The 25969-nt window shown below is 35.6% G+C and overlaps 1 protein-coding gene across 1 annotated transcript; it reads left to right on the plus strand.

Annotated features, from left to right (window-relative positions):
- fbln7 (fibulin 7) lies at positions 1 to 25969 on the plus strand. The gene is made up of 8 exons (XM_016474716.1): positions 1 to 221; positions 1905 to 2067; positions 4749 to 4925; positions 12757 to 12882; positions 14093 to 14230; positions 16371 to 16508; positions 20804 to 20942; positions 25399 to 25969. The coding sequence occupies exons 1-8, from the start codon at positions 150 to 152 to the stop codon at positions 25772 to 25774; spliced, it is 1329 nt and encodes a 442-aa protein (XP_016330202.1). The 5' UTR covers positions 1 to 149; the 3' UTR covers positions 25775 to 25969.

The raw sequence follows: 25969 nt of genomic DNA on the forward strand, positions 1-25969 counted from the left end.
CAACGGTTTGTCAAACATTTCCTCTCAGGCTTGTTTCTACGACTATTATTCTGCACAGCTTGGAGCCGTAAACCCACTTGAGGATTAAAAACAACCGACACAAGAAGAAAATTCAGCGCTTTTACAGAGACTCACTCAGATATAAAAGGATGAAGTTATCATACACAGTTTTTCTCCTGCTGAATTTCTTATCGTTGTACGACTGTAATGATGCAGCGCAGGTGAGTATACGCGCATATTTATAATTATATGAATATTTATGTAACATAATTAATAACTACAATATTCATATAATTATAAAATTATAATGTAGGCTAAATAATAAATGATATTAGTACATTATATGATTTTATATATTGCAAAAATCTAGGTATCGAAAGCAGTCTCAATTACAAACATTTGACAAACTTGGCATACAGTAGATAAAATAATTTGAATAAATATTGTATGATATTTTGTTTTGTGAGTTTACAGTTGTTCCAGAAGTACTGGATTATGGAATTAGGCTACATAAAATACATAACAAATATCATATGTGCTCAAATTCTGCGAGAATGTTTGTCTTTACTGACTTTTCTTCATCAGTGATTTTTAGTTAATAGGGGATTTGATGATTTTTGGTGGATTTATGAAGTCAGTTCTTCTTAAGTTAATACAAGTGTCATAGAGAGACTATAGGTGTAGTCCCCCCCCCCCACCCCCACAAAATATCTATTAATTTATCTTTTTTTCAACCAAACAAATTTATTTTCGAGTTTTGCTTTATTTTTTGTCTTCATAATAAATTCCACTTGCATAGATAAAAGTTTATGCGATTTAATTCAATGCCATCGAGACATTTCAAGTGTGACTTGAGTGTCCAAAAGTGTTTGGAGCCAGCGATGTAAGTTATATATCATTAAATATGTCAGATGCATTTTTGTATTTTATCCAGATTAGCACTGCCTTTATTTACCATGGCAGACGCTTAGTGAAATTTAAGGCCAGTACATTTCCTCTCTCCTCTAACGAGACTGTATTCAACTGCCATGAATAACATACAGGAGACCATCGTTTTGGACAGAGGTCGTAGAGACATCTGCCTAACAGCTTTCTGTAGAGCTTCCATCAAGCAGCTGAAGAGAAAAAGCGAGTATTAGACTCTTACATGTGGTTCCTGGAGAGGATCTAGAGGTTGCCCACTGACCGAATGCACGGTCCAAATGCATCTGGGACAACATCGCTTCTGATAAATTGTTGCGGGAGTAATATTTGTGTTTCTAAGGGAACTGGGTTGTGTGCTGGCACGCCAATGAGCTGCTAAACACTGGCCTGGGCTTTCATGTCATGCCCCACAGGAGTCCCTGTGCCTTAAAGGGATAGTTCACCCAAAAATAAAAATTCTGTCATCATTTACTCACCAGTCGTTCCAAACCTGTATGAGTTGCTTTCTTATGTTGAACACATAAGAAGATATTTTGAAGATTGCTGGTAATCAAACAGTTGGTGGTTGCCATTGACTTCCATAGTATTTTTTTTCCTACTATGGAAGTCAATGGGGACCAACAACTGTTTGGTCCTTCAAAATTCTTCAAAATATCCTATTTTGTGTGGAACATAAGAAAGCAACTCATACAGGTTGGAACGACATGAGGGTGAGTAAATGATGACAGAATTTTCATTTTTGGGTGAACTGTCCCTTTAATGCATGACATTACCCACAACATCTGGCCTTGATCATTCACGTGTGCCACTTAAGCTAACGTTTAGTGGGAATGTTCCTTGCGATCGTTTTGGATGTCCAATATCTCCTCCATATATGAGCTTGTGTTTGAGCGAATCTGTAATTTAGGGATAACTGCTCGCCATCAAATTGTAACCAGGTGCTCGGTTGGTTGCTTAACTCATGCGCTTTTTTGCCTCAGAGTTGTATGGATAAGCACCGAGTGATGGGGATACTGCGTCAAATGGAGAAGTTTCTTAAAGGACAGGAGATCCGATTCACCGAAGGGCTTCGGATTATGAAGTCCAAGCTCACCAACCTTCAAAACTCACTGTCCAAGCTCCCACAAGCAGACCAGTCCTCATGTAAGTGCCATAACACATGACACATTCATACATCTCGTTATATCTATAAACTCTGTGAATGTGAAGTTTCTTCTTTCCTAAATGTAGGCCTACATGTTTATTTCTGACTTACTGATTCCACATAGAGCAGGTGTGTGGGATGTCATTCAGGCATCTGAAGTTGCTGGCATCATAGTTATAAAACATACATCAAAGCGGAATATGAAAGATGTAAATCTGCAGGCTGCTTCAGATTTGAGACCAGCGCTGTTATTGTTTTATAACTATAACTATCAAAAATAGCTTTCAGTAAAGCTGAAATGTAAAATATAAATATTAGATGAAACACTAAAAACTTAAAAAACTTTAAATAAAAAAAACTGAATAAAATATTGTAGGATTTACTTTGAAACAATTATCACTCAGAAATTGCTAGTAAATTTGACAAACGATTACAAAAAGACTACGAGAAATTGAATTGAATTAAACATGACTAAAATAGTATTTTCTTGTAAAATGTACTCCAATAATCTGTTTTATTTACAGCGTAAAAAAAAATCATTTTTTTACCATTTAATAGAAATAATTGAAGTTTTGAATTGAAGTAATAAAATTACTAAAACTAAAACTGACATAAAATAAAATAAAGCTAAACAGAAGTATTACAAATATAACATGAAATTACTAAAACGTAAACTAAAATTAAAATGCTAATTTACAATGTAAATATAAAAGCTAATATTTAATAAACACTGAAATAGTCTATAAATAATAATAAAAAAAATCAAACAAATTAATAAATAAATATGCAAGCTGCCCTTAATTGGAAGATGAAAATTCTTAAGGTGCGGTCACATTTAGCGTTGCTCTGCAAAATTTTGCTATTGACAATGGACAGTGGGCCTTTTTGCATGGAAAATGTACCTCAAAGTTCACTAATGTAAATGTGTACTTCAGTGTATTTCAGTATTTGTCATTCAACTGAAAAACATTGAAAAAATATTCATGCATTTCCAGTGAGCATAACAACTCTGCACCTCTAGCGCCACCAAAAAAAATTGAGAAAATATTGATTGTTCTCAAACAGGTCTCCAGACAGGTCAGAGTCAATGTTGCTGCATCAAGATGCAAACAGAGCATTGTTATGATAGTGTTTTTGCATATTAAGCTAGGATAGGAGAAAATATTTGACCACCGAAATAAAAAAAAGCTACACTTCATTTAAATATGGTGTCTGACTAAAGTCAGACTAAAGTTTTTTTTTGTAATCAGGAAAATGAATTCTAATTGAAACTGAAGGGTCTTGAGTCATACACTTTCTCATGTATTTGCGCTCTGCAAAGTGGGTTTGTTGAATGAAAGAGCTTGTGTCTGTTGGCAACAAAAGTATCCAGTCAATAAAAAATTTGTTTTTGGAAAGTAATTATTGCATAGAGGATTTATTAATCCTAATAAACGAGCCTCAGAATTCCAACAAATCAAAGATCTCTCGAATTCTATTTGTATTTTATAAGCATGAAATGACTTCCTTCCTTTAAAATCAGTGGTCTGGCTGCTGCTTCAGGTTTGGAAAGGAGTCCAAGCTCTGGATTACGCTCAGCACTCTACGGATGATGTGAACGGGTCGGATGTGTAGCTGTGTCATTTGGCCCAAGCTACTGCACAGTTCATGAACCAGGGTTGGCGGCAGGAATGATCAAGAGTTACTTTGGCATTTGTAGCAGCCAGTGCTTGACAGGATCAATTTAAGTAGATTCTTTGAGAAACTCATCAGATTGTGAAATCTGAATTGTAAAAAAAAAAAAATATATATATATATATATACATACACACCACTTTAAAATAATATATACTTTTTTTATTATTAATAATCCAACATGCATTAGTTGTTTCCATATTACATAAGACAGATATTTGTATGGAGATACAAAGATTTAAAAAAAAACAGTATTATTTTAGTTTCATTCAGATACTATTATAGCTTTTATTGATATTTAAAATATATTTATATATATTACATTTTTTACTTTACCTTTCAATTTTACATCTTAGTAACTTTGTTGTGTGTTTTTGTCAAGTCTATAGTTTTCATTAATTTAATTTCAGTTTCAGTTATTTTAATGCAAAAAGGTCAACTAACTGAACTAAATGAAAATGAGAAATATTGCCTTGGCAATAAATTTAAAAAATATATTTTTTATTTTATTTTAGAAAAGGTTTATTTTAATTAATTAATTAAATTATTTATTTATTTAGATTTTGGCTATAAAAATTCTGGCTTTAACTAGAAAACCTAGAAATAAGAGGTTTTGATTATTTGAAGACGTTTCAGCATTTTAATGTACAAAACTTTTTTTTTTTTTTGGTGCATGGATTGGCACAGTTAAACGTAATGTATATTAGTAAAGAATATAGAATCAATTTCAATTTACCTTAATTAGCCATAAACAACATACAAGCACCAGGCCTTGTTTTTCTGTACGGTCCATGTGGTATTGTTCGCCTATTCTTAAGCTGTCTGTATAAAATGAGGAATTTCCCATCTTTTCCCATGACAGTTCCCACATTCAGTAACACATGCCTGCCTTCAAGCAATATATCCAAGCATTTCAGCATGCGTGACTTCTGTCCCTCATGTAACCCTGTTCTACTCTGACATTTCCCTCTCTTTATGTCTGTTTGTCCTCTCATGTCATCTTTAGCCCAATCCTCATGTCCACCTCTGTTGGCTCCGGCCCACGGGAGGAAGTTTGGCTCAAAGTACCTGGTGGGTCATGAGGTCCATTTCACGTGTTCTCAGGGTTATCGCATGATGGGACCGGGAACACGCGTGTGCCAAGAGAACGGTACCTGGAGCGGAGTCAGCGCCGTCTGTAAAGGTGGGTCAAAGCTTCAAATGAATGTGTTTCGTACACTGTATATCGTGGAACCTCAACACAAGTGAACTTCACTACATACTGTATATATATAGAGAGAGTTACACACACACCCACAAACACCAGTAAATGAGACAAGACAGAAGACTGTCTTGACTTCATTTGAATTAATTCAACAAATTCATTCAAAACCGTTGATTTGAACAGGATAGAAACCAACAACTGAGTCATTGAATCATTCAAGATCGTTGATTGTTGAAACAAGTGGCTGCCTTTATGAGTGTGTCAACCTATTTGCAAAATGCTGATTCGTTCAGGAACGAATCAAGCATCTGATTCATTCCGGAAAGAGTCACTCAATCAATCATGCAATCGATTCATTCAAAATCACACCTTTATCCAGCAAGTAAACAAGTGGGTGCCTTTTATGAGTGATTCATTGATTCAACTGATTCACTCAAAAACGTTCATTTGTTCAGCAATGAAAAGTGAATTAAGTGAATCACTGAATCAGTGAAAGGCAAGTACCCATTAAAAAGTGCCCTCATGTTATAATACTCTTTTTCTAATGTTTGTATTTATGTATATAATGGTCTTTTCCTGCAATACTGTGTGTTGCTCATTCTCAAGCTCCGCTTGTGGTATAAAGAGCTGATTCATCGCGGACACACAAATGAAAGAACACATTTGTGAGATTTGTTTGCAATGAATTTGAGGTAAATTTCATGCAATCCAGCACTATTTTTGTTTTCTGTCTTAAAGGATCCCGTTATGGTGTGAGAAACCCATCCAAACGATTCAGTGCGTGAGTGAACTGTCCAAATGAATCAATCTGAATCTCAAACTATTTCAGTCCTTTTTGCGAACCCATTTGAACGGTTAGATTAATAGTGATTCATTCGCAAAACAGCTGATAGAACCACACAACATGATTGCCAAAATATTATAGTACATAAAATAATAAATACAATGTGGCACGTTGTTGTCTCGCAATTCTCATTTTTTTATAGCACTTTTATAATTCTGTCCAGAATTCTTGTCGTGAAAAGGTTGAAGACTCCTGCAACAGAGAATTGTTTTAAATGGTAATGTTGAAGTGGATTAGAAACTCAAAAACCAGATAAAGCATCATGTATCATCATCATACATAGCCCACAGATTCACCATGTAACTATATCTGTGTTATTGAGCAGAATTCCTGGACTAAGACACCGAGACTACCATTCTATTGTTGTATTGCGAGCTGGCTAATCTGAAATCCCATTCAGGGTGACAGTACTGAGATAAAGCCTGAATACCAGCGCTTGTGAAAGAAAGTGACTGTGAACACCACAGCTAGCAAAACCAGCACTACACACACAGGCAGAAAGATAAGGAGCGCTGAAGAAAGAGAGGCATTCTTCACTCTTGAGCTGCACTGAATGAAGCTCTCGTTAAAGAAGCATTAAATGTCCCGAAACGCAGCGAAACACCTGTACTTGCATTCCTGTCCATGGTGCGTCTCAATGGCCTTCATGCTTCGGCTTCAACTGGCTACTGTAAAAAGAGCCAGCTTCATACCTCAGGTTTCAACTCGGACTGAAAATACACTACCGCTCAAAAGATTGGACACTCTCGACTGAAAACATGTTTCTCTTGATCTTGAAAAATGTTTGACCTAAAAGCTTCTGCTCAGGTTTTTTAACAAAAACTCATCTAAAACCACTACGTTATTTGAACATTTTCGTTACTTGAAAAAAATTTGACTGAAAAAAAACTTTTGTTAAAAAATGTTTACCTTTTGAACTCAAAAGCAGATATGTGAAGCAGTATTATTTATACATTATTATAGTCAGGGGTGCACGTAAGTGGTGTGCAGGTGCGCATGCGCGACCAAAATAAAAAATGCACTGTTTAAATAAGTTAAGACCGCTCATTTGCGTAAACCGACATCGTTGGTGGCTGTTAATGCACAATTGCCATTTTAGATCGACAAACTAATACTATACGAGATTTCTATTCGAACTCAAAGCATAAGTTTAGGCTATTCGCTGCCGTTTTCAAAGCACAATGCAAAACTGTGACATTTCGTTCACTGACGCTCTTCACTGATGAGCATATACTTACTTACCAGCAACCTGCCAAAATAAAAACGTGCTGATTTTAAGTTTGAAAATTATGAAAATTAATATTTAAAAAGAGTAAATATTAGCATTTTATTTTTAAGTTTACTATAAAATAATCGTTTTTTTAATACTCCCTTTTTATTTTAAAATATAATAGTATTATCACACTTTATTATTTTGTTTATTATTTTAATTGAAAAAACTAAATAAAGTGAAATAATATTATTATCACTATTATTAATTTATTTTTTATAGTTATATTTAATGGGTTACACTATGTGCAGTGTGAGGACCAAACCAAATCTCCAGGTGCTCTTATGAGAACCAGGCTGAAAAACTTGATTATAGTATTTAGTTTCAGCAATTTTTTATGTGCCTTTATCATTTTTATTTTTTGTATATATTTCTGTTTAGCCTTATTTTTATTAACTTTTTTGTTTTAATCATTTTAATACTTCATCTTACACTTATGCCAATGCAACATACTGTACTAATATTTATATTTAATCTCTGCTATATTTTAATGAACAAAAATTCTTTTTAATAGTGTTAGTTAGCAATAACACTAATGTGAAGATAATTGAGGTGTAAGGTTCCTTATTTAAGGAAATAAGTACTAAAATAAATAAACCCAAATAAAATGGAATAAAAACTAGTAAAAAGACAAAAAAAAACACACAATAAAATAACTGAAACTTTAAATAATTAAAATTCAAAATGAATAAAAACTATAATAATATCTCAATGATACTAAAATAGCACTGCGTAATTTTGTAGAAAAACAAGGGTAACACTTTATAAAAAGGTTTGTTAACATTAGTTAACTGCATTAGTTAACATGAATTAATAATGAACAGTTTTAACTAACATTAACAAAGATGAATAAATACTGTAACAAATGTATTGCACATTATTAATGTTAGGTAGTGCATTAACTAATGTTAACTAATGGGACCTTATTGTAAAGTTATCACATTAAAAAAAAAAACGGCTGAAACCAGTGTTATGTATGAGTTTGAGAACCCATTTTTACCTATAGTAAATAATAATAATAATTATTATTATTATTATTGTTAATCAATCAAACAATAAAAAAGGTTGTGGCTATTTTTTTAAGCTTACAACTATATTTTTCATTAATGCATATCTCAAAATTCTCATTTTTGTTTATTACAATATTATTTCATCTAATCTGTTTTATTTTCCACTCTAAAGCAGAAACAGGCCTCCATAAGATGACACATCTTCCTCCTTAAATAGTATTCAAAAGCATCCCAGGATGCACCTCATGAGCAGAGCTGTAATCTAAACAGAAGCAGCTCAAACATAGTTTTCATTTCTCACGTTTTGCTCACTACATCACACTTCCATCTGTGCTATTTCATAGTTTTGACACTTTACTATTATTCTAAAATGAGAAAATATGAATAAAGAATAAACAGACAGACCAATTTTAGACTGGCAGTGTACCGCAGTCTGTGTTTTGTATGAAGTCTCAGAGGTCAGAGGTTAAGCTCACGCACACATCTCAATAAGCCGGCCCATGGCCCAATAGCACGCAACTATGCTAAGCATGCTATTGATGACTTCCTTTAATATCGCTGCTGGCAGCATTCGGGACATTCCAAGTGGCACAGTGGGACGCAGTGTGTTTGAAAGGGGCGTGTTTGAGAGACAGTTTAGGTTTAAATCCTGCACAGACGGTGTAATGTCTATGTTTCTGCAGGCGAGGTAAGTCAGTCTATTTTGAGAGTTTTGAGGTACGAAAGCACCTTTCAGAGTTGGTGAAAAAACATAACTATGTTCATAGGCAGTTTTGAAATATTTTGGGGACTGAAGTGAACCTTTTACATCTGCAAATTCTCGCACTTGAGCCTCCTTGGAAAGAAAATAAACAGGAGAAGGATCGTGAGCGCTGTTGTCGAAGAAACATTCCTTTGGCTGAAAAGTCACAACTTTTGATTCCAAACCTCCTTTTTCTCATTCACTCTCAGTGTCTTTCTAATTTAATTTCCTTATGTCTGATGTCCAACTGGAGCACATTCTCCACATTTCGAGGAACTGCTGTGGATTTCTTTTCACACTGGACTTTCCCTGTAGAAAATGTTTCAAAACTTGAAAGCATTTGTGGCACAATGTTGATTACCACAGAAAATAATTTAGACTCGTCCCCAAGCGGCAACCTCCCGCTCTCTCTTGTGAAGCCAACACGGAAGTGACTTAAACTGTAATTCATCGACTGGCCGCTAGAGGCTTGCTGCAAAAGGGAGTCAATCCCATAGACCCCCCATGTTAAAATGCCCAACTTTACAGCAGAAAAAAACATGTTTACAGCCTGGGTCAAAAAATTATTTTGGTCTATATAGCTAATTTTGCCCTTCATGTCAACTGTGAGGGGGGTGGATATTTTTGTAACTCATCCGTTTAAATTATATTAAGCCTTAAAGGGGCCATATGATGTTGCTAAAAAGAACATTATTTTGTGTATTTGGTGTAATGAAATGTGTTTATGAGGTTTAAGGTTCAAAAAACCTTAAATTAATTATTTTCCACATGCTGTACATTATTGTTTCTCCTCTATGCCCCGCCTTTCTGAAACGCGTCGATTTTTACAAAGCTCATCGGTCTGAAAAAGCGAGGTGTGCTCTGATTGGCCAGCTATCGAGTGCGTTGTGATTGGCCGAATACCTCAAGCGTGTGACGGAAATGTTACGCCCCTACCATACTGGGATGATGCCCTGTCAGGCCAGAGCGACGAGACAAAACCATGAAAACCCATTATAAACGAGGCATTCGTTGCATCCAGTGGGGACATAATGACGTCACGGACACTACGTCCATGTTTTTATACAGTCTATGCTCGTCCCTCAGCTTTTGCCGCTTAACCCTCTGACTTTCACATGATACACATAAGGACACAATATAAAGACTTTGTAAAAGAAATAATGACAATTACAAACACAAAAGGAAAAAGTCCAGAACATATGCATAATGGTACACTCTAAAAAATGCTGGGCTTAAAAGGGACAAACCCAGCTATTGGGTTGTTTTGACCCAATAGCTGGGTTTGTCACTTTTTAACCCAGCGCTGGGTTATATTTAATCCAGCATTTTTTAGAGTGTAATGAAAATTTGTGTCTAAATGCAAAACATCTAAATGGTACTAAAACAGGCCGCATTTTCTTTATGCCAAATATAATTTATTTAATTTTAACTTATTTAACTTTATATTTTAGTGTCATATTTCATCCCAAAATCAAAAGGAAAAAAACGAATAAATAATAATAATAATAATAATAATAATGCATATTGGCTATAGCATTTTAACATTTTCATAACAATTAAGCACATCACCCCCATTTTAATTAATGTAATGTGAAATATATATCTATATATTAATTATATTTATATTTATGTTTATTTTTAATTGTTTATCCATAACAGGAATTATCTTCACTTATTTCTTAACGCAATTCTCTTCAGTTATCGTCACATTAATGTTATTGCTAACTAACACTTTTAAAAACTTGTTTTTGTCAATTAAAATATAGCAGAGATAAAATATAAATATTAAATATAAAAATAGTAAATGTTATTATTACTTTGTTGACTTGGCAACTAACTTTAAAAAATGTAAGTTTGTAGTATTAAAATGATTTAAAAAATAAATATATATATATAAATAGAAAAATAAAAAAATATAAATGCACATAAAAAATTACTGAAACTAAAATAAAAAAAATGAATAAGTACCATAATAGTGTATAAGTAATACTAAAATAACACTGCTTCACATAACAGCTTTTGAGTCCTGAAAGTGCAAGTCTGTATGTGTATGTATCCTTATCATAATGCATTGAACTGAAAAATTGATTACACTTGATTTGACTTCATATATAGTTTGTGACAGTATTCCACAATGATGCAAATTGTCTGAACAATCATCAGCATATTTTTGAAAACATTTACAAATCATCCAAACCAGATACCTGACCACAGCATTACACCCTACTTACATCACTACTCTTTTATTACAGAAATAATCACAAATCAAATCAAAAGAATGTGGTTTCAGGGATCATTGCATCAGCTCTTTAGGGATCTCTGCCTTAACACGTGTGGCTAACAGCGCTCTATCTGCTCATCTCTGGCTTCTTCTGTCCACGGGCCTCACAAGCATGCTCTCACTGTCCATTACAGATATTTACAGCAGCGGCAGTAAATTCCCATCCAGAGCAGATGGAGGTTGCCGCCCGCAGCTGCTGCAGAATGATGTTGTGTGGCACAGTAGCTGTTGTAAACCTAACCGACCTCACAATCGTTTACGATTAGGGACACAAAGCTGCGGGCAGGATACTGTGAATGTGACAGCGGCCGTTTGAGAGAAGCTGCTCAACATTCCCTTCCTCCGTTTCGCCACTCCATTGTTAACATTCCAGCAGGTCGGTTTCATTTTACTCTGCCATTCTGTACAGGAAATAGGGAAGAATGTGGGCTCGTTTAACTCCTTCAACAATACAGGTGCTTTCCATGGACACATAATCCTCAGCTCTGTACAGACACGGAGATAAGGATCTGGGACATTTCAACTATTTCTTTCATTCGGCCTTAATTAGGATTGCAAATCCATGATAAAGACGGTTTTCCAGATAATACAACAAGTGGCTTTACAAAACACAACCATTCAGGGTGAATCTCATGAAACCAGACATGTCTGGGTCATTTTCACCCCAAAATCAAAAGAAGATTAGGATTTTTTTTTGCTTTGTGACATTATTTTCATGGCAACCCCATAAAATAAATAAAATAAAATAAAATAAAATAAAATAAAAAACATTTGATTATACATCATGGTAAAAATTTTTTTTTACTGGCTTTAGTTTATGTTGAATTAAATCATCGATTTAAGTTAGATTAAAAAAACTCATTGTATTACTTTTTTACTGTTCCATATATATATTTTTTTTTCATAAAAAAATGCTATATAAAGACCTATAAAGTATAAATAATAAAAATTGCAAAAGATAAAACAGAATAAGCTTTACAAGCATCTCATGAAAACAAACATTCTTGGGTCATATTTCACCTCAAAATGAAAAGAAAAGTAAAAAACTTTTTTTTTTTTGCACTGTGACATTATTTTCATGACAGCATATATATAAAGTATATAAATAATGTATATAAAATTACATATACATTTTATTTATAGATTGTTAATAATTATTGTATTGCCTTTGATTGTTTGCACTGTGACATTATTTTCATGACAACACATTTCCCCCATTCTCATTACTGAAAAATTATATAAAATATAATAGAAATTGTATACTTGCAAATGTATGTATATTGCATACTGCCTTTGATTTATGTTGCATTAAATCATTGATTTAAGTTGGTTAAGTTATTGTATTACATTTTTTTACTTTAATTTTAATTCCATAAAATATTACTATAAAATAATTATAAAGAAAAATGAAAATTGCAACAACAAACAAACACCTACACACAACAGATCCGGGTTCATTATGGTAATATAAATGTCATATGATCCATTTTCTGTATGCCAAATATGTTTTAATTTCTCATTTTAAGATTAGTTGCATTAGGCCAACATTTATTTGGGATGATTTGCCATCAAAGCTGTTTGTTGTGAACTGTAACATCATTGATCTCAGCTCCTCAGAGAACAAACACTGGTCTGCACTATAAGACTGTTGTCTTTCACACAGATGTGAGTGTGTGCGCCAGTAACCCGTGTCAGAATGGCGGCACCTGTGTGGAGGCTCTGAACCAGTACAAGTGCACCTGTCCACACAACTGGAGCGGAAGTCAATGTCAATACCAGACGCAGACAGGTCTGTGTTCCTTTAATCTCTTCTATATGTGTCAACGGCAGACGGAACATATTAACTAGGGGTGGGTGATATCACAAAAATATAATATCATGATTTTTTCAGGAAGGAACCCACGATCTTATCATGATTCTTTTTCATGTTCGTTTTTTAAAGGGATAATTCACCCAAAAATGAAAATTCTGTCATCATTTATTCCCTCTCAAGCCGTAACAAATCCGTATGAGTTTCTTTCTTCTGCTGAGCACAAAAGGAAGATATTTTGAAGAATGTTGTTAATCAAATCAATCCATTGACGTCCATAGTATGAAAAAAAAATACTATGGAAGTCAATGGCTAACAGCAACTGTTTAGTTACCAACCAGTCTTGGGGAAAGTTAATACACTACAATATTGCGTTACTCCCTAAAAAAATAACTAATTAAATTACTTTTATGGAAAGCAATGCATTACGTTACTTTTGCGTAACTTTTTCTCATCTGGGCTGGGCTTGCTTTATTGCTTGTTTTTGATATAAAAAAGTTCTATTTTTGGCAAATGTAAAAGCATTTGAAAAAGTGAAATGGATACGGAAATGTCAATTAACGTCTGTACAGTAGAGGGCGCAGCTCAAACTAATGCCATTCTGGATTGCATTAACAATAGGACACAGGAGAAGAAAGTAAAAAAAAAAAAAACCCACAAATGTTATGTTTATCTAAAGTCATTTTTGATTATTAGTATGGTTTTTGTAAGCACTCACTCCTGTTTTCTCTCAACATGGGGACAGGAGATCTGTCAGTCAATAAATGGGAAAACAAAGTACCTGCCGTTACTTATTTGAAAAAGTAACTCGTTACTCGTAATGCATTACCCTCAACACTGTTACCAACATTCTTTGATTATTTGATTAGAAGAATGTGGACTTCTTCAGGCTAACAATACTAAATCGTCAGATCACCCACCCCTAATATCAACCACACATTCATGCCTAAAAATTAAAAACCCACTAATCATTAGTGGTGACTTTTGCATGTGCAACACACATTTTCAGCAGAAAAGGCAAAAAATACTTTTGCGATTCCAAATGCAGCTGCTAGTAGTGAAGCATGACACACTTCACCTTTAACCTGTGTTCCGGTCTATAAATGAAAGCATGCGTGTGAATGTTTGTGTGTGTGTTTGTGGGAGGTTAAGCCTCCTCTTTTCCATTTCCTCTCTCTGTCTCTGTCAGCGCCTCCGGAGTGGAGCGTCATGAATGACCCGGCCTTCAGCCGTAAGCCTCGCTGTGCCAAAGTGGACCGAGCTCAGCACTGCAGCTGTGACGCTGGCTTCCACATGAGCGGCACCTCAGACAACAGCATCTGTCAGGGTGGGTCCATCAAACAACCACGTATGTGACCCTGGATCACAAAACCAGTCTTAAGTCGCTGGGGTATATTTGTAGCAACAGCCAACAATACATTGTATGGGTTAAAATTATTGATTTTTCTTTTATGCCAAAAATCATTAGGATATTAAGTAAAGATCATGTTCCATGAAGATATTTTGTAAATGTCCTACCGTAAATATATCAAAACTTAATTTTTGATTAGTAATATGCATTGCTAAGAACTTCATTTGGACAACTTTAAATGCGATTTTCTCAATATTTAGATTTTTTTGCACCCTCAGATTCCAGATTTTCAAATAGTTGTATCTCGGCCAAATATTGTCCTATCCTAACAAACTATACATCAATGGAAAACTTATTTATTTAGCTTTCATGTGATGTATAAATCTCAATTTCCAAATATTGACCCTTATGACTGGTTTTATGCTCCAGGGTCACATATAAGGATTCTAGTAGAGATCTCAGGATGCATTAAAGCAATAAGCCGCTGGAGGCTGTCCATTACTAGTAAATGCTAAATGTATTATTAATAGTAATTATAAGATGACACTTAATAAGGGCCACTTTTACATGTCAGATCAGGTTAAAATAACTCTTTAAGTCAGAGATTTTCAAACTTTTTTATCAGCCAAACCCCTTTGACCTAAAATATTTACATATTTTAAACAGTTAATATTATAAAGAGTTAACATTTCAATAATTTAACAACACATTTGCATGTTCACAGTTCTCGATTAATGGTCACGTGACATGTAGTTAAACAAATAAAATATTCCATATTTAGTGTTTCATTTTGATATAATTTGACATGATTTTATTAATGATTCAATTAATTATTAGCTTAATTATTAACAGTAGGGTACAACAAGCACATTTATTAGGCACATTTTACAATTTTCAGTTTTGTTCAAGGTAATTAAATGATTTTTTTAAAGGCACAATAATTGATAAGGTGCATGATAATAAATAACTAACTGACTTTTCCATTTGTTGACATGACATTGTTTGATTCAGATGGTGTTAACATCACCAATCAAACCAGCATATTTCAAATTATGATATTAATAATATCATATAATGGAAAATCATATTTATTGATACTACTATAAAGCCATATTAAATTATTATGGGATCTCTTTCAAAACTTTCAGAATCTTTACTTTTTTTTTTTAAATGTTCTGTATTTTTAGTGATTGATTTAGACAAGTATTAACTTAGATGTTATGCAAAACATTACTTCAGGATTTGTATTTGTATCAATGCATGATTTTTAAACAAAACAAACCACTTTTATGATTTATTTTCCCACAAAATGTGTTGTGCATTTTCTGCAGTTATACACTATGCGAGTAGTTTTCCTTGAAGGGTTAGTTCACCCAAAAATGAAAATTCTGTCATTAATTACTCACCCTCATGTCGTTTCAAACCCGTAAGACCTTCGTTCATCTTCGGAACACAAATTAAGATATTTTTGATGGAATCTGAGAGCTGTCTGACCCTGCATAGACAGCAATGCAACTGAAATATTCCCAAGTCCAGAAACGTAGCAAGGAGATCTGTAAAATAATCAATGTGACATCAGTGGTTCAACCGCAATTATACGAAGCTACGAGAATACTTCGGCGTGACGCAGCTGACACAGAACAGCATACGTTATTTACGTTCTGTGGATACTCTCCAAAATGGCACTACAGGGTGATGCGGAGGAGAGGAATTGTTGAATAAAGTCTTTTTTTTTTTTGCGCACAAAAAGTATTCTCGTAGCTTCGTATAATTGCGGATGAACCACTGATGTCACATGGATTATTTTACCGATCTCCTTGCTACGTTTCTGGATTTGGAAACATTTCAGTTGTGTTGCTGTCTATGGGAGGGTCAGACAGCTCTCAGATTCCATCAAAAATATCTTAAATTGTGTTCCGAAGATGAACGAAGGTCTTACGGGTTTGGAGCAACACGAGGGTGAGTAATTAATGACAGAATTTTCATTTTTGGGTGAACTATCCCTTTAAGGTGTGCCTTTAGCCCTGTTGTAGCTTCTATTTTATTTTCTTGTCTCATTTCCTTTCTGTCACTGTCTCTTGTCAAATCCACACATGTAATCACATGTTGTGCCCAGATGTGAATGAATGTGAGGTGTATAAGGCTGACCGTGGAGGGCCTCTGTGTGGCCACGCCTGTGTAAACGTCCCGGGATCGTACCACTGCTCCTGTCCCACCGGATACAAGCTGCTCGCTGATGGACGAAGCTGTGAGGGTGAGTGAGAAAGGCTCACACACCCTTAAACATAAGGGTTGAGAATAGTGGTGTTTTACAGCCTGTTGTCTCAGGACAGTAAGAAATAGTTCAACTAAAAATAAATGTTTTTTACTCACCCTCATGTCGTTCCAAACCCGTATGACGTCTTTGCTGAAAGGCCGTCTATTTTTAGTGGTTTGAATGTGAATCTGAAAAAGCGACAGGCAGGACATACTCTGTGAAAGACATTTGGACACCTTACAAAGACCTGCAGGGGTAAATGAAGTGGGTAGATGAAGACAAATAGTGAGGATGTGGAAGAGAAGCGCTTGAGTCTGGTTTTGGCTGGTGGGTGAGTGTGATTTCACCAAGTACAACATGTTCCTGGATCAACATCCTTGTTGATCATGGAACGACATTCCAATCAACCAATCAGAATTGAGATATAACTTTTCAGGAAATATCTGTTTTAGTCTTAAAATCAGGATTAAGTGCTTCTACACCCTTGTTATTCAGCTATCATTTCCCTCTAATTTTAGGAATAAATTATGGGTAAGGTTAGGTTTAGGGGTAGGGATTGGGTTAAGTCTATATTTTTGGACAATAATGTTGATCCAGGATCATCAAAAGATGCAGAAACATGTCTTACTTGGCAAAATCACGGCGACCTTGGCTGGTGAGTCTTAGGAACATTTGGAGAACAAAAGTGAGAGAGATCTTTTGGCTGATCATCCAGCAGTGTTGATATGAATCAATCGTGCAAATAAAATAAAAATATAAAAAAAATAATAATTTCAGTAGTAGCATGAATAAATAAATACATACATACATACATACTGTACATACTGTACATACATACATAAAGTGTTTGACCTCACTAATCAACTCGATTTTCGTGACCCATAACTAATTTTTATTTAGTGTAAGTTTGATTTTAAATGAAAGGGTTAGTTCACCCAAAAATTAAAATCAGCCCATAAATTACTCACCCTCAAGTCATCCTAGGTGTATATGACTTTCTTCTTTCAGACGAATCCAGTCGCAGTTATATTAAAAATTGTCTTTGATCTTTCAAGCTGTTTAATGCCACTCAGCGGGTGTTGCATGCATCAGTCCAAAAGAAGTTAAATAAAAAGCGCCCATCCATAAAAAAAGTCTCACACGGCTCCGGGGTTGAACAAAGGCCTCCTGTAGCGAATCGATGCGTTTTTGTAAGAAAAATATCCATATTCAAAACTTAATAATCACCAACAGTTGTACACTGGAAGCAGCTCCGGGAGCATGACGTATGAGGTCGGCGTTGCGCATGCGCCGGTGCGTCTCGTGAAAACCAATGTTTGTTAACAGGAGCAAAGGAAGCAAAGTTTCCTTACTTTAGCAAAGGAAAACCAGTCTCCTCTTGGCTTATATCGAAATCCTCCGACATTCTTCTTTACAAATCCTCGTTTTGTACTTCTAATAAGTGACCGTTGTTTTGTTTTGATCTCTCCCCTGCGCTTCTGCGTGCGTCACTTATGAGCGGCGCATGCACAAAGCTGACCTCATACGTCATTCTCCCGGAGCTGCTTCCAGTGTATAACAGTGAGCGCAAGCTAGATTAAAGTGATTATTATGTTTTGAATATGGTTATTTTTCTTACAAAAACGCATCGATTCACTACAGAAGTCCTGTGTTCAACCCCCGGAGCCGTGTGAGACACTTTTTTTTAATGGATGGGCGCTTTTTATTTAACTTCTTTTGGACTGATGCATGCAACACCCGCTGAGTGGCATTAAACAGCTTGAAAAATCAAAGACAATTTTTAATATAACTGTGACTGGATTCGTCTGAAAGAAGAAAGTCATATACACCTAGGATGCATTGAGGGTGAGTAATTTATGGGCTAATTTCATTTTTGGGTGAACTAACCCTTTAAGGGGTCTTGTTGTATTGTTTGTATATATTTTCAAATTTAAGGCTGTTCCTTTTTTTGTGTCTGCCATGCAGTGTTGCCAAGTTTTGGAATTACTACTTTAACACTGTTCCCGCGGGTTGTTCTTCAGGTCCGCAGGTTGAAGCGACCCCAATAACGTTATATTTATCCCCTGGAATGCGAATTTTACCAGGGGGACCCAGCAAAAAAACGTGTATTTCACCCCCCGAAACGCAATTGGGCTAGTTTTGAGTATAAATTGGGCAGATTTTGGTGTGAAAACCTGGCAACCTTGCTGCCACGTGAAGCAAAAAATAATATAATTCTGATATGTTTTGTATTTCCTCCCTGAACAGTTTAATTGCTGTTTGCTACTTTGTATTAGTAACTTGTTGTGTAGCCAACTATGATTTTAAACAGCAGATTACCTTTCTAGTTGAAATTCTGATTATCTTAAAATTGTAAATAATATAAAATATGTATAATTTATTTTTATTCTAAGATAATCAGAATTTCAGATAGAAAATAATCTGTAATTTCTTCCACCTGGCCAATGAAACTCTTTCTATAAAATAGAAAATAAAAAAATTAAATTAAATTAAATACAAAAAAAATAATAAATAAATTGTTTTATTTTATTCTGCCAGGTGGAAGAAATTTGGCTTTAATACAGGAGTTTCAGGAGTTAACTATGTGTTTATAGAGCAGATAATTTTCTAGTTGAAATTATGATTATTTTAGAATACAATTATAAATAAAATAAAATAAAATATTTATCATCTACATGAATACAAAAACTGAAAATAATCTGCAAGTAATTTCTTACACTTGGTGAATGAAAATAATAAATAAAATAAAATAAAAAGCATTTAATTGGGCAGGTGAAAGAAATGTGGCTTGATTACAAATGTTTGTATATATACAGTAAATAGACAGGGCAACAAAGATAGCAATATATACAGAAAATAAGGTATGAAGGCAATATGCAAATACTAATAATTTATGCATGTAAAATGTATGCATATAATTTGCATGAACTTGTAAGTAATGCTATGGAGTGTTGGATGTGCAATGACATGGGTCCATACAGAAAATTTAAACAAGAGATAGAGATTTTAAATAACAATAATTCTACAAATATATTTTAAGGACACATAAACTTTAGATCAGGGCTATTCAACTAGCTTCATTTGAGGGCCGGATTATGGAACTGAAAATTTGAAGGGGACCAAGGGGGTGGGGGGCCATCCCGATCTCTTTCTGGGGGGGCCTATAAAATTTGAAATTAAATTGAAATGCATATTCAGCAGTAAAATGAACTAATATTACCAACACCAAGATCTATAAAAGGTTAACACAGTGCTGTCTGTCAATCAATTAAAAAATAATGAATTAATCCCACATTTTTCTGTAATTAATCATGATTAATCGCATATTTATATATGTATATTGTCATAATTTCACGCTGAACCTCCAAATTAATGTAGAAACAACATAAAGATTGTATATTTTAAATACGCGTTCAATGGCATCTTTTTACTAAGTAGCCTATTGTTAATGAAGTACTGATACCAATACTGCTACTGCTGTCTCTACTAAATGCACTTTCTTTCAATTTTACCTATTAATTATAGCCATTCAACATTACAGTATAATTGAATTTAATTGAATTATTTTTAACATTTAATAGGCTCTGAAATATATAACAACTTTCAATTTAAGTGATTTTAAAACAATCTTCACATAAACTGTATATGCATAAACGATATTGGTTCATTTGTATTCAAGCTACAAAGGTTAATCAGAGACTAGAGCAGTCGAGTGATTTCTCTTTTTCTTTTGTTCTTCGATTTACATCAATGACAGACTTCAGCGCTGTCTCTTTAAAACCTGATGACGCGGATCTGACACATCCGATTTTCTCCAAACTCTTTACGGTAATTTAAGACTTTGTAACCCAGTTAAGACCAAGTTTATGAGGTAACTCGCCAAAACCGTGCATTTTGACATAATTGTGTGTGTTTTTGTCAGTTGAAGCGCTACTGGCGCGCTGTCTGAATTAGTGCAAAAACATTTGAAGGCATATACTTCTCCCTCGGGCCGGATGAAGATGATTGGTGGGTCGGATTTGGCCCGCGGGCCGCCAGTTGACTAGCCCTGCTTTAGATGGTCAAGTGATTGAAAAGTACAGTATCTTGTATATCAAGTGTTTCAACACAGGTGATGCTGTTACAATGATGATCTAACACATAAATCACGTCTACCATCACAGAACTGTACGCAAATGCCCTCATGTAGCCAGCATTTCCAACTCTCTATTTTCCTCTATTCTTCTTCTCTTTCACGCTATTATTCCTCTCCTCTCTGACTCCAATGTCTCCCTCTCCTCCGGGCGCTCCAGATGTGGATGAATGTCTTACACAACAGCACAACTGCAGCCGTGGCACCACCTGTATCAACACCGGAGGAGGTTTCCAGTGCGTTAACCCCGAGTGTCCGCGCTCGCACGGCAACGCCAGCTACGTCAAGACATCACCTTTGTGAGTGAGCATACAGCACGCCTGATGACATGCTGCATACAACTCCACTAGAACCTGCTTTACAAACGAGTAAATGCCACACAGGAGACTTGACAACTGATTCCAATAGAGCAGGTTACTAAACTAGCAACACTACTCTAAGAATACAATGCATGCACAAATATAGGCTAAAATAGTCACATTTTAAAGAGATAAAACCCATTTAATACATATTGATAGTTTCAACTATTTCTGAGTGATAAAAGACTAATCATAGAGAAAAGTAGAGTGTGACTTGACTGGATCATGAAAAGTGAATGGAAATCTGAAAAAAATGTGAAATGTGAAAAAGGACATACTAAGTCATAATTATGGGATAAAAGTTAGAATTGTGATATACTAAATTGTAATTATAAAATAAAATGATCTTGAAATTTAGTTGAAATTATGAGATAAAAAATACTGTTATGACAAATGTAGTTGAAATTATGAGATAAAATACAATTATGACAAATTATTACAAATCGGTCTATGACAAATCATTATTTCAATATTACATAATTATTATTTATTAATATAAATTAATTAGTATATAAATAAATGTATATGTATTAATTTTTTATTTGTATTATTATTAATATGGAAAGTAGTCTATACAACTTGCTATATTCCAAGTCCTAAATAATACAATAACTTTGTGTGAAGAACAGACTGAAATGTATGACATCAAACCTGCCTGTCCCTTTGAACTGTTGCTCTATACAAAAGACCTACAGTATGTGATGATTTTATAAATTTGAGTTTTAATAGCATAACAGGTGAGTAAATAGTGACAGAATTTTCATTTCGTTTTTAAAAGCATTGTTAAAACTTCTTTGCAGGTGATGATTTGGACTACATTTGGAAAACATGAGAAAATGACAGAGCAAAGCATGTTTTTCAGCTTGTGTTTCTATAGCAAACACACATGTCTGTCTCCTGGAGTCCTTCACAGCACTGGGGGCCATGAATGCCTCCTCTAAATCACTTGCCACTTGCTTGAGGTGTAATTAAAGTGGGTTACAACCATTTGTTTTTCTTGCATGACACTTTTATGCTTGTTTATTATGCAAGCTGTTTTTAAGCTGTGAATGGGCCCTTTGTGTCCTGCTAAATGCAAGAAGCTGTGATCTGTAAGTCACTAAACCTTACAGGCACACATGCAGCTTGGTAAAAGCACCAGAAATACATAAAAGCATAACTGTGGCATGGTTCATGTTAGGATGCTATTCATATTGAATATATGAATACTGAAAATAAACTGTAAGGAGATTGATTACTGTTAAACGTCTGCCTACCTTTTAAGCAGGTACTGGAAGTATTTTTTCAAGGTTTAGCTGGTTAGCATGGTCCAGTTAGTCTCTGCTGGTAGATGCTGGTAACTACACTACCTGGAAGCAAAAAGATTTTTTTCCATTGACAGTCATTTAAATACAGGAGCCTATTTCCACCACATAAGGGGGACAAAAAACATTCTTTACCAAATGCTTTGCACAATTATTATTGTGAGATTAAAATGTGTAATTATGGGAGGGAAAAAGTCCAAATTATGAAAATTATTAGAAACTGTAACGCCCCTGTGGACTGTTTATTGTGGTTTCTTCCCCTTTTGTTGGTTTAGCCCATACTATCATTAGTTAATTACCCTCATTGTGCTCACCTGTCTGCCACTAATTATCCACCCTATATTTCTTCCTGTCTGTCTGAGCCTTAGTTGTCGGTTATTGTGAATGTTACCCCGAGTGTGTGTCTCTCCTATCTGAATCTGCCTTGTTGTGTCTACATTAAATATCATTATTGGAATCCTTGTCGTCCTCGTAGTCCTGCCTGCCTCCACACACCGTGACCGTGACAGAATAACCGACCAACAAGTAAAGTATAGTGGCGTCTTTCACCTCGTTTGTTTTTCCGGTTTTTGTCAGTTTTTATTTTTGTTATGGATTACCCCGCCTTCCAAATCCTCCTGCTGGAGCAGGGGGAACGCTCTCTTGAGGACCACACGGATGACTTTCTGTCCCTGGCTCACCTCACGCACTACCCGGACAACTGCCTCTGTACATTCTATCAAGTTGGACTTAACGCCACCACACGAGCGCAGTTGTCCGGGGATGGTCCTCGAGAGAGCCTCGCGGGACATAAGGGACAGAATATGGAGGGAAGTTGGTGTCAAAACAAGGAGGAGAGACCTCGCAATCCTCAGTTTGGACCAGGAATGTCTCTCGATCCCCTGTCGAGCCTAGGAATGGCTCCCGATCCCCGATTCAGCCCGGGAAGGGCTCCCGATCCCCAGTTCAGCCCGGGAAGGGCTCCCGATCCCCAGTTCAGCCCGGGAAGGGCTCCCGATCCCCAGTTCAGCCCGGGAAGGCCTCCTGTTCCCGAGTATAGTCCGGGAAGGGCTCCTGTTTCCCAGTTCAGCCCGGGGAGGGCTCCGGTTCCCCCGTCAAGCCCGGGGAGGGCTCCGGTTCCCCCGTCAAGCCCGGGGAGGGCTCCTGATCCCCCGTCAAGCCCAGGGAGTCACATCCACTGCTTTGTCCTCCTCCTAGTCCCCCTCCGCCCCTCCCTCTGTTTCTACGGTGCGAGGACGCACCTTCCGGGAGGGGAGAGTAATGTAACGCCCCTGTGGACTGTTTATTGTGGTTTCTTCCCCTTTTGTTGGTTTAGCCCATACTATCATTAGTTAATTACCCTCATTGTGATCACCTGTCTGCCACTAATTATCCACCCTATATTAGTTCCTGTCTGTCTGAGCCTTAGTTGTCGGTTATTGTGAATGTTACCCCGAGTGTGTGTCTCTCCTACCTGAATCTGCCTTGTTGTGTCTACATTAAATATCATTATTGGAATCCTTGTCGTCCTCGTAGTCCTGCCTGCCTCCACACACCGTGACCGTGACAGAAACAAGTCATAAATACGACATTCTAAGTCATAATAATGAGATGAAGAGACAGAATTATGACATACTAAGTCATAATCATGAGATAAATGTTGGAATTATGACATACTAAGTCAAAATTATGACACGTAAAAATTGACATACTAAATCATGATTATGAAATGAAAACAGAATTGACATACTAAGTCATAATTATGAGATAAACGTCAGAATTATGACAAAGCAAGTCATGATAATAAGTTATTAATTAACCCACCAATCCGACCCACCAATCATCTTCATCCGGCCCGAGGGAGAAGTAGATGCCTTCAAATGTTTTTGCACTAATTCAGACAGCGCGCCAGTAGCGCTTCAACTGACAAAAACACACACAATTATGTCAAAATGCACGGTTTTGGCGAGTTACCTCATAAACTTGGTCTTAACTGGGTTACAAAGTCTTAAATGACCGTAAAGAGTTTGGAGAAAATCGGATGTGTCAGATCCGCGTCATCAGGTTTTAAAGAGACAGCGCTGAATAAATTATGAGATTAAATCATCATTTTGACTTTTCAATTTAATCTCAATTATGACTTAGATTGTTTAATTTGGACTCATAATGAGATATAAAGTCATAATTATGAGATAAGTCAGAATTATGATAAAAAGTCAAAATTATGACATACTAAGTCATAAATATGAGATGAGTCAGAATTATGACATGCTAAATCAGAATTATGAGATAAAAGTCAAAATTATGACATACAAAGCCATAATTATGAGATGAGTCAGAATTATGACATGCTAAATCAGAATTATGAGATAAAAGTCAAAATTATGACATACAAAGCCATAATTATGAGATGAGTCAGAATTATGACATGCTAAATCAGAATTATGAGATAAAAGTTGAAATTGACACACTACGACATTATGATATTAGTCAGAATTATGAAAAGTCAAAATTATGATGTCATAATTATGACATACTAAGTCATTACGAGATCAAATTTATGTAATCAGTCAAAATTGTCAAAATATGTAAAAAGTCAAAATTATGTAGTCTCATAATTCATAATCATCATTTTGACTTCAATTTGATCTCAATTATGACTTAGTATGTCATAAGTTTGACTTTATATCTCATTGTTATGACGTAGTATGTCATAATTGTGACTTTATATCATAATTATGATGTAGTATGTCAATTAAAATTTTTTATCTCATAATTATGACATTAAATGACAAAGAATTATTTTTTTCTTATGCAGTGGAAATGAGCTTCCAAAAGTAGCCATGGATTCTGAAAAATTCTTTTGCAAGCAACATATAAATCACCAATATTTCATTATTTAATAGTATTTTGTTTTTTCATCGTTTTTTCGTTTGTTTTTTACAATGTTTTTTCATTTTTTCATTCTTAAAAATGTGTAATGGGATAATCACTAAAGTAAAGTTCTTGGGACTGTGTGGGTGTTCTTGCTTATTAAAGTAGGTTTTGGAACAGATCTATAGTGTTTCAAGCACAAGTAATGATGTAAAGTACTTTTTTGTCCTCTACCGCAGCCAGTGTGAAAGGAATCCCTGTCCCATGGAGAGCCGCTCCTGTCCATTTGCCGCTAAGACCATTTCTTATCACTACCTGTCTCTGCCGTCCAACCTGCGCACCCCGGCCACGCTGTTCCGCATGGCCACCGCGACGGCTCCGGGTCGGCCGGGTCCGGACAGCCTTCGCTTTGGCATCGCAGGCGGAGGTGACGCCCGCAGCATGTTCGTGATGCAGCGCTCAGACCGTCAGACCGGAGAGCTGATCCTGGTCCAGCCGCTGCGAGGCCCGCAGGAGCTCAGCGTGGAGATGGAGATGTCCGAATACGCCGACCGCACCTTCCAAGCCAAACATCTGGCGCGGGTCCACCTTCTGATTTCACCCTATGAGTTCTGAAGAGGCTGGTCGCTGTCTAAATTGAGTGTTGATGTTTAGACTTGAAGAGGAAAGAATGTTTTCCTTGTTGCTAAAGCTGAATGATAGAGTTGTTCTCAGATGCGGCTCGATTTTGAAGCAGGGATAGCGCAAAACTGTAAGATATGGAAATTACAGTGGAAAGTCATGCTTATGTTGAAGTGAAATAATGATTTT

Source organism: Sinocyclocheilus anshuiensis, unplaced genomic scaffold, assembly GCF_001515605.1.
Source record: "Sinocyclocheilus anshuiensis isolate Anshui unplaced genomic scaffold, SAMN03320099.WGS_v1.1 scaffold300, whole genome shotgun sequence".
NCBI lineage: Eukaryota > Metazoa > Chordata > Actinopteri > Cypriniformes > Cyprinidae > Sinocyclocheilus > Sinocyclocheilus anshuiensis.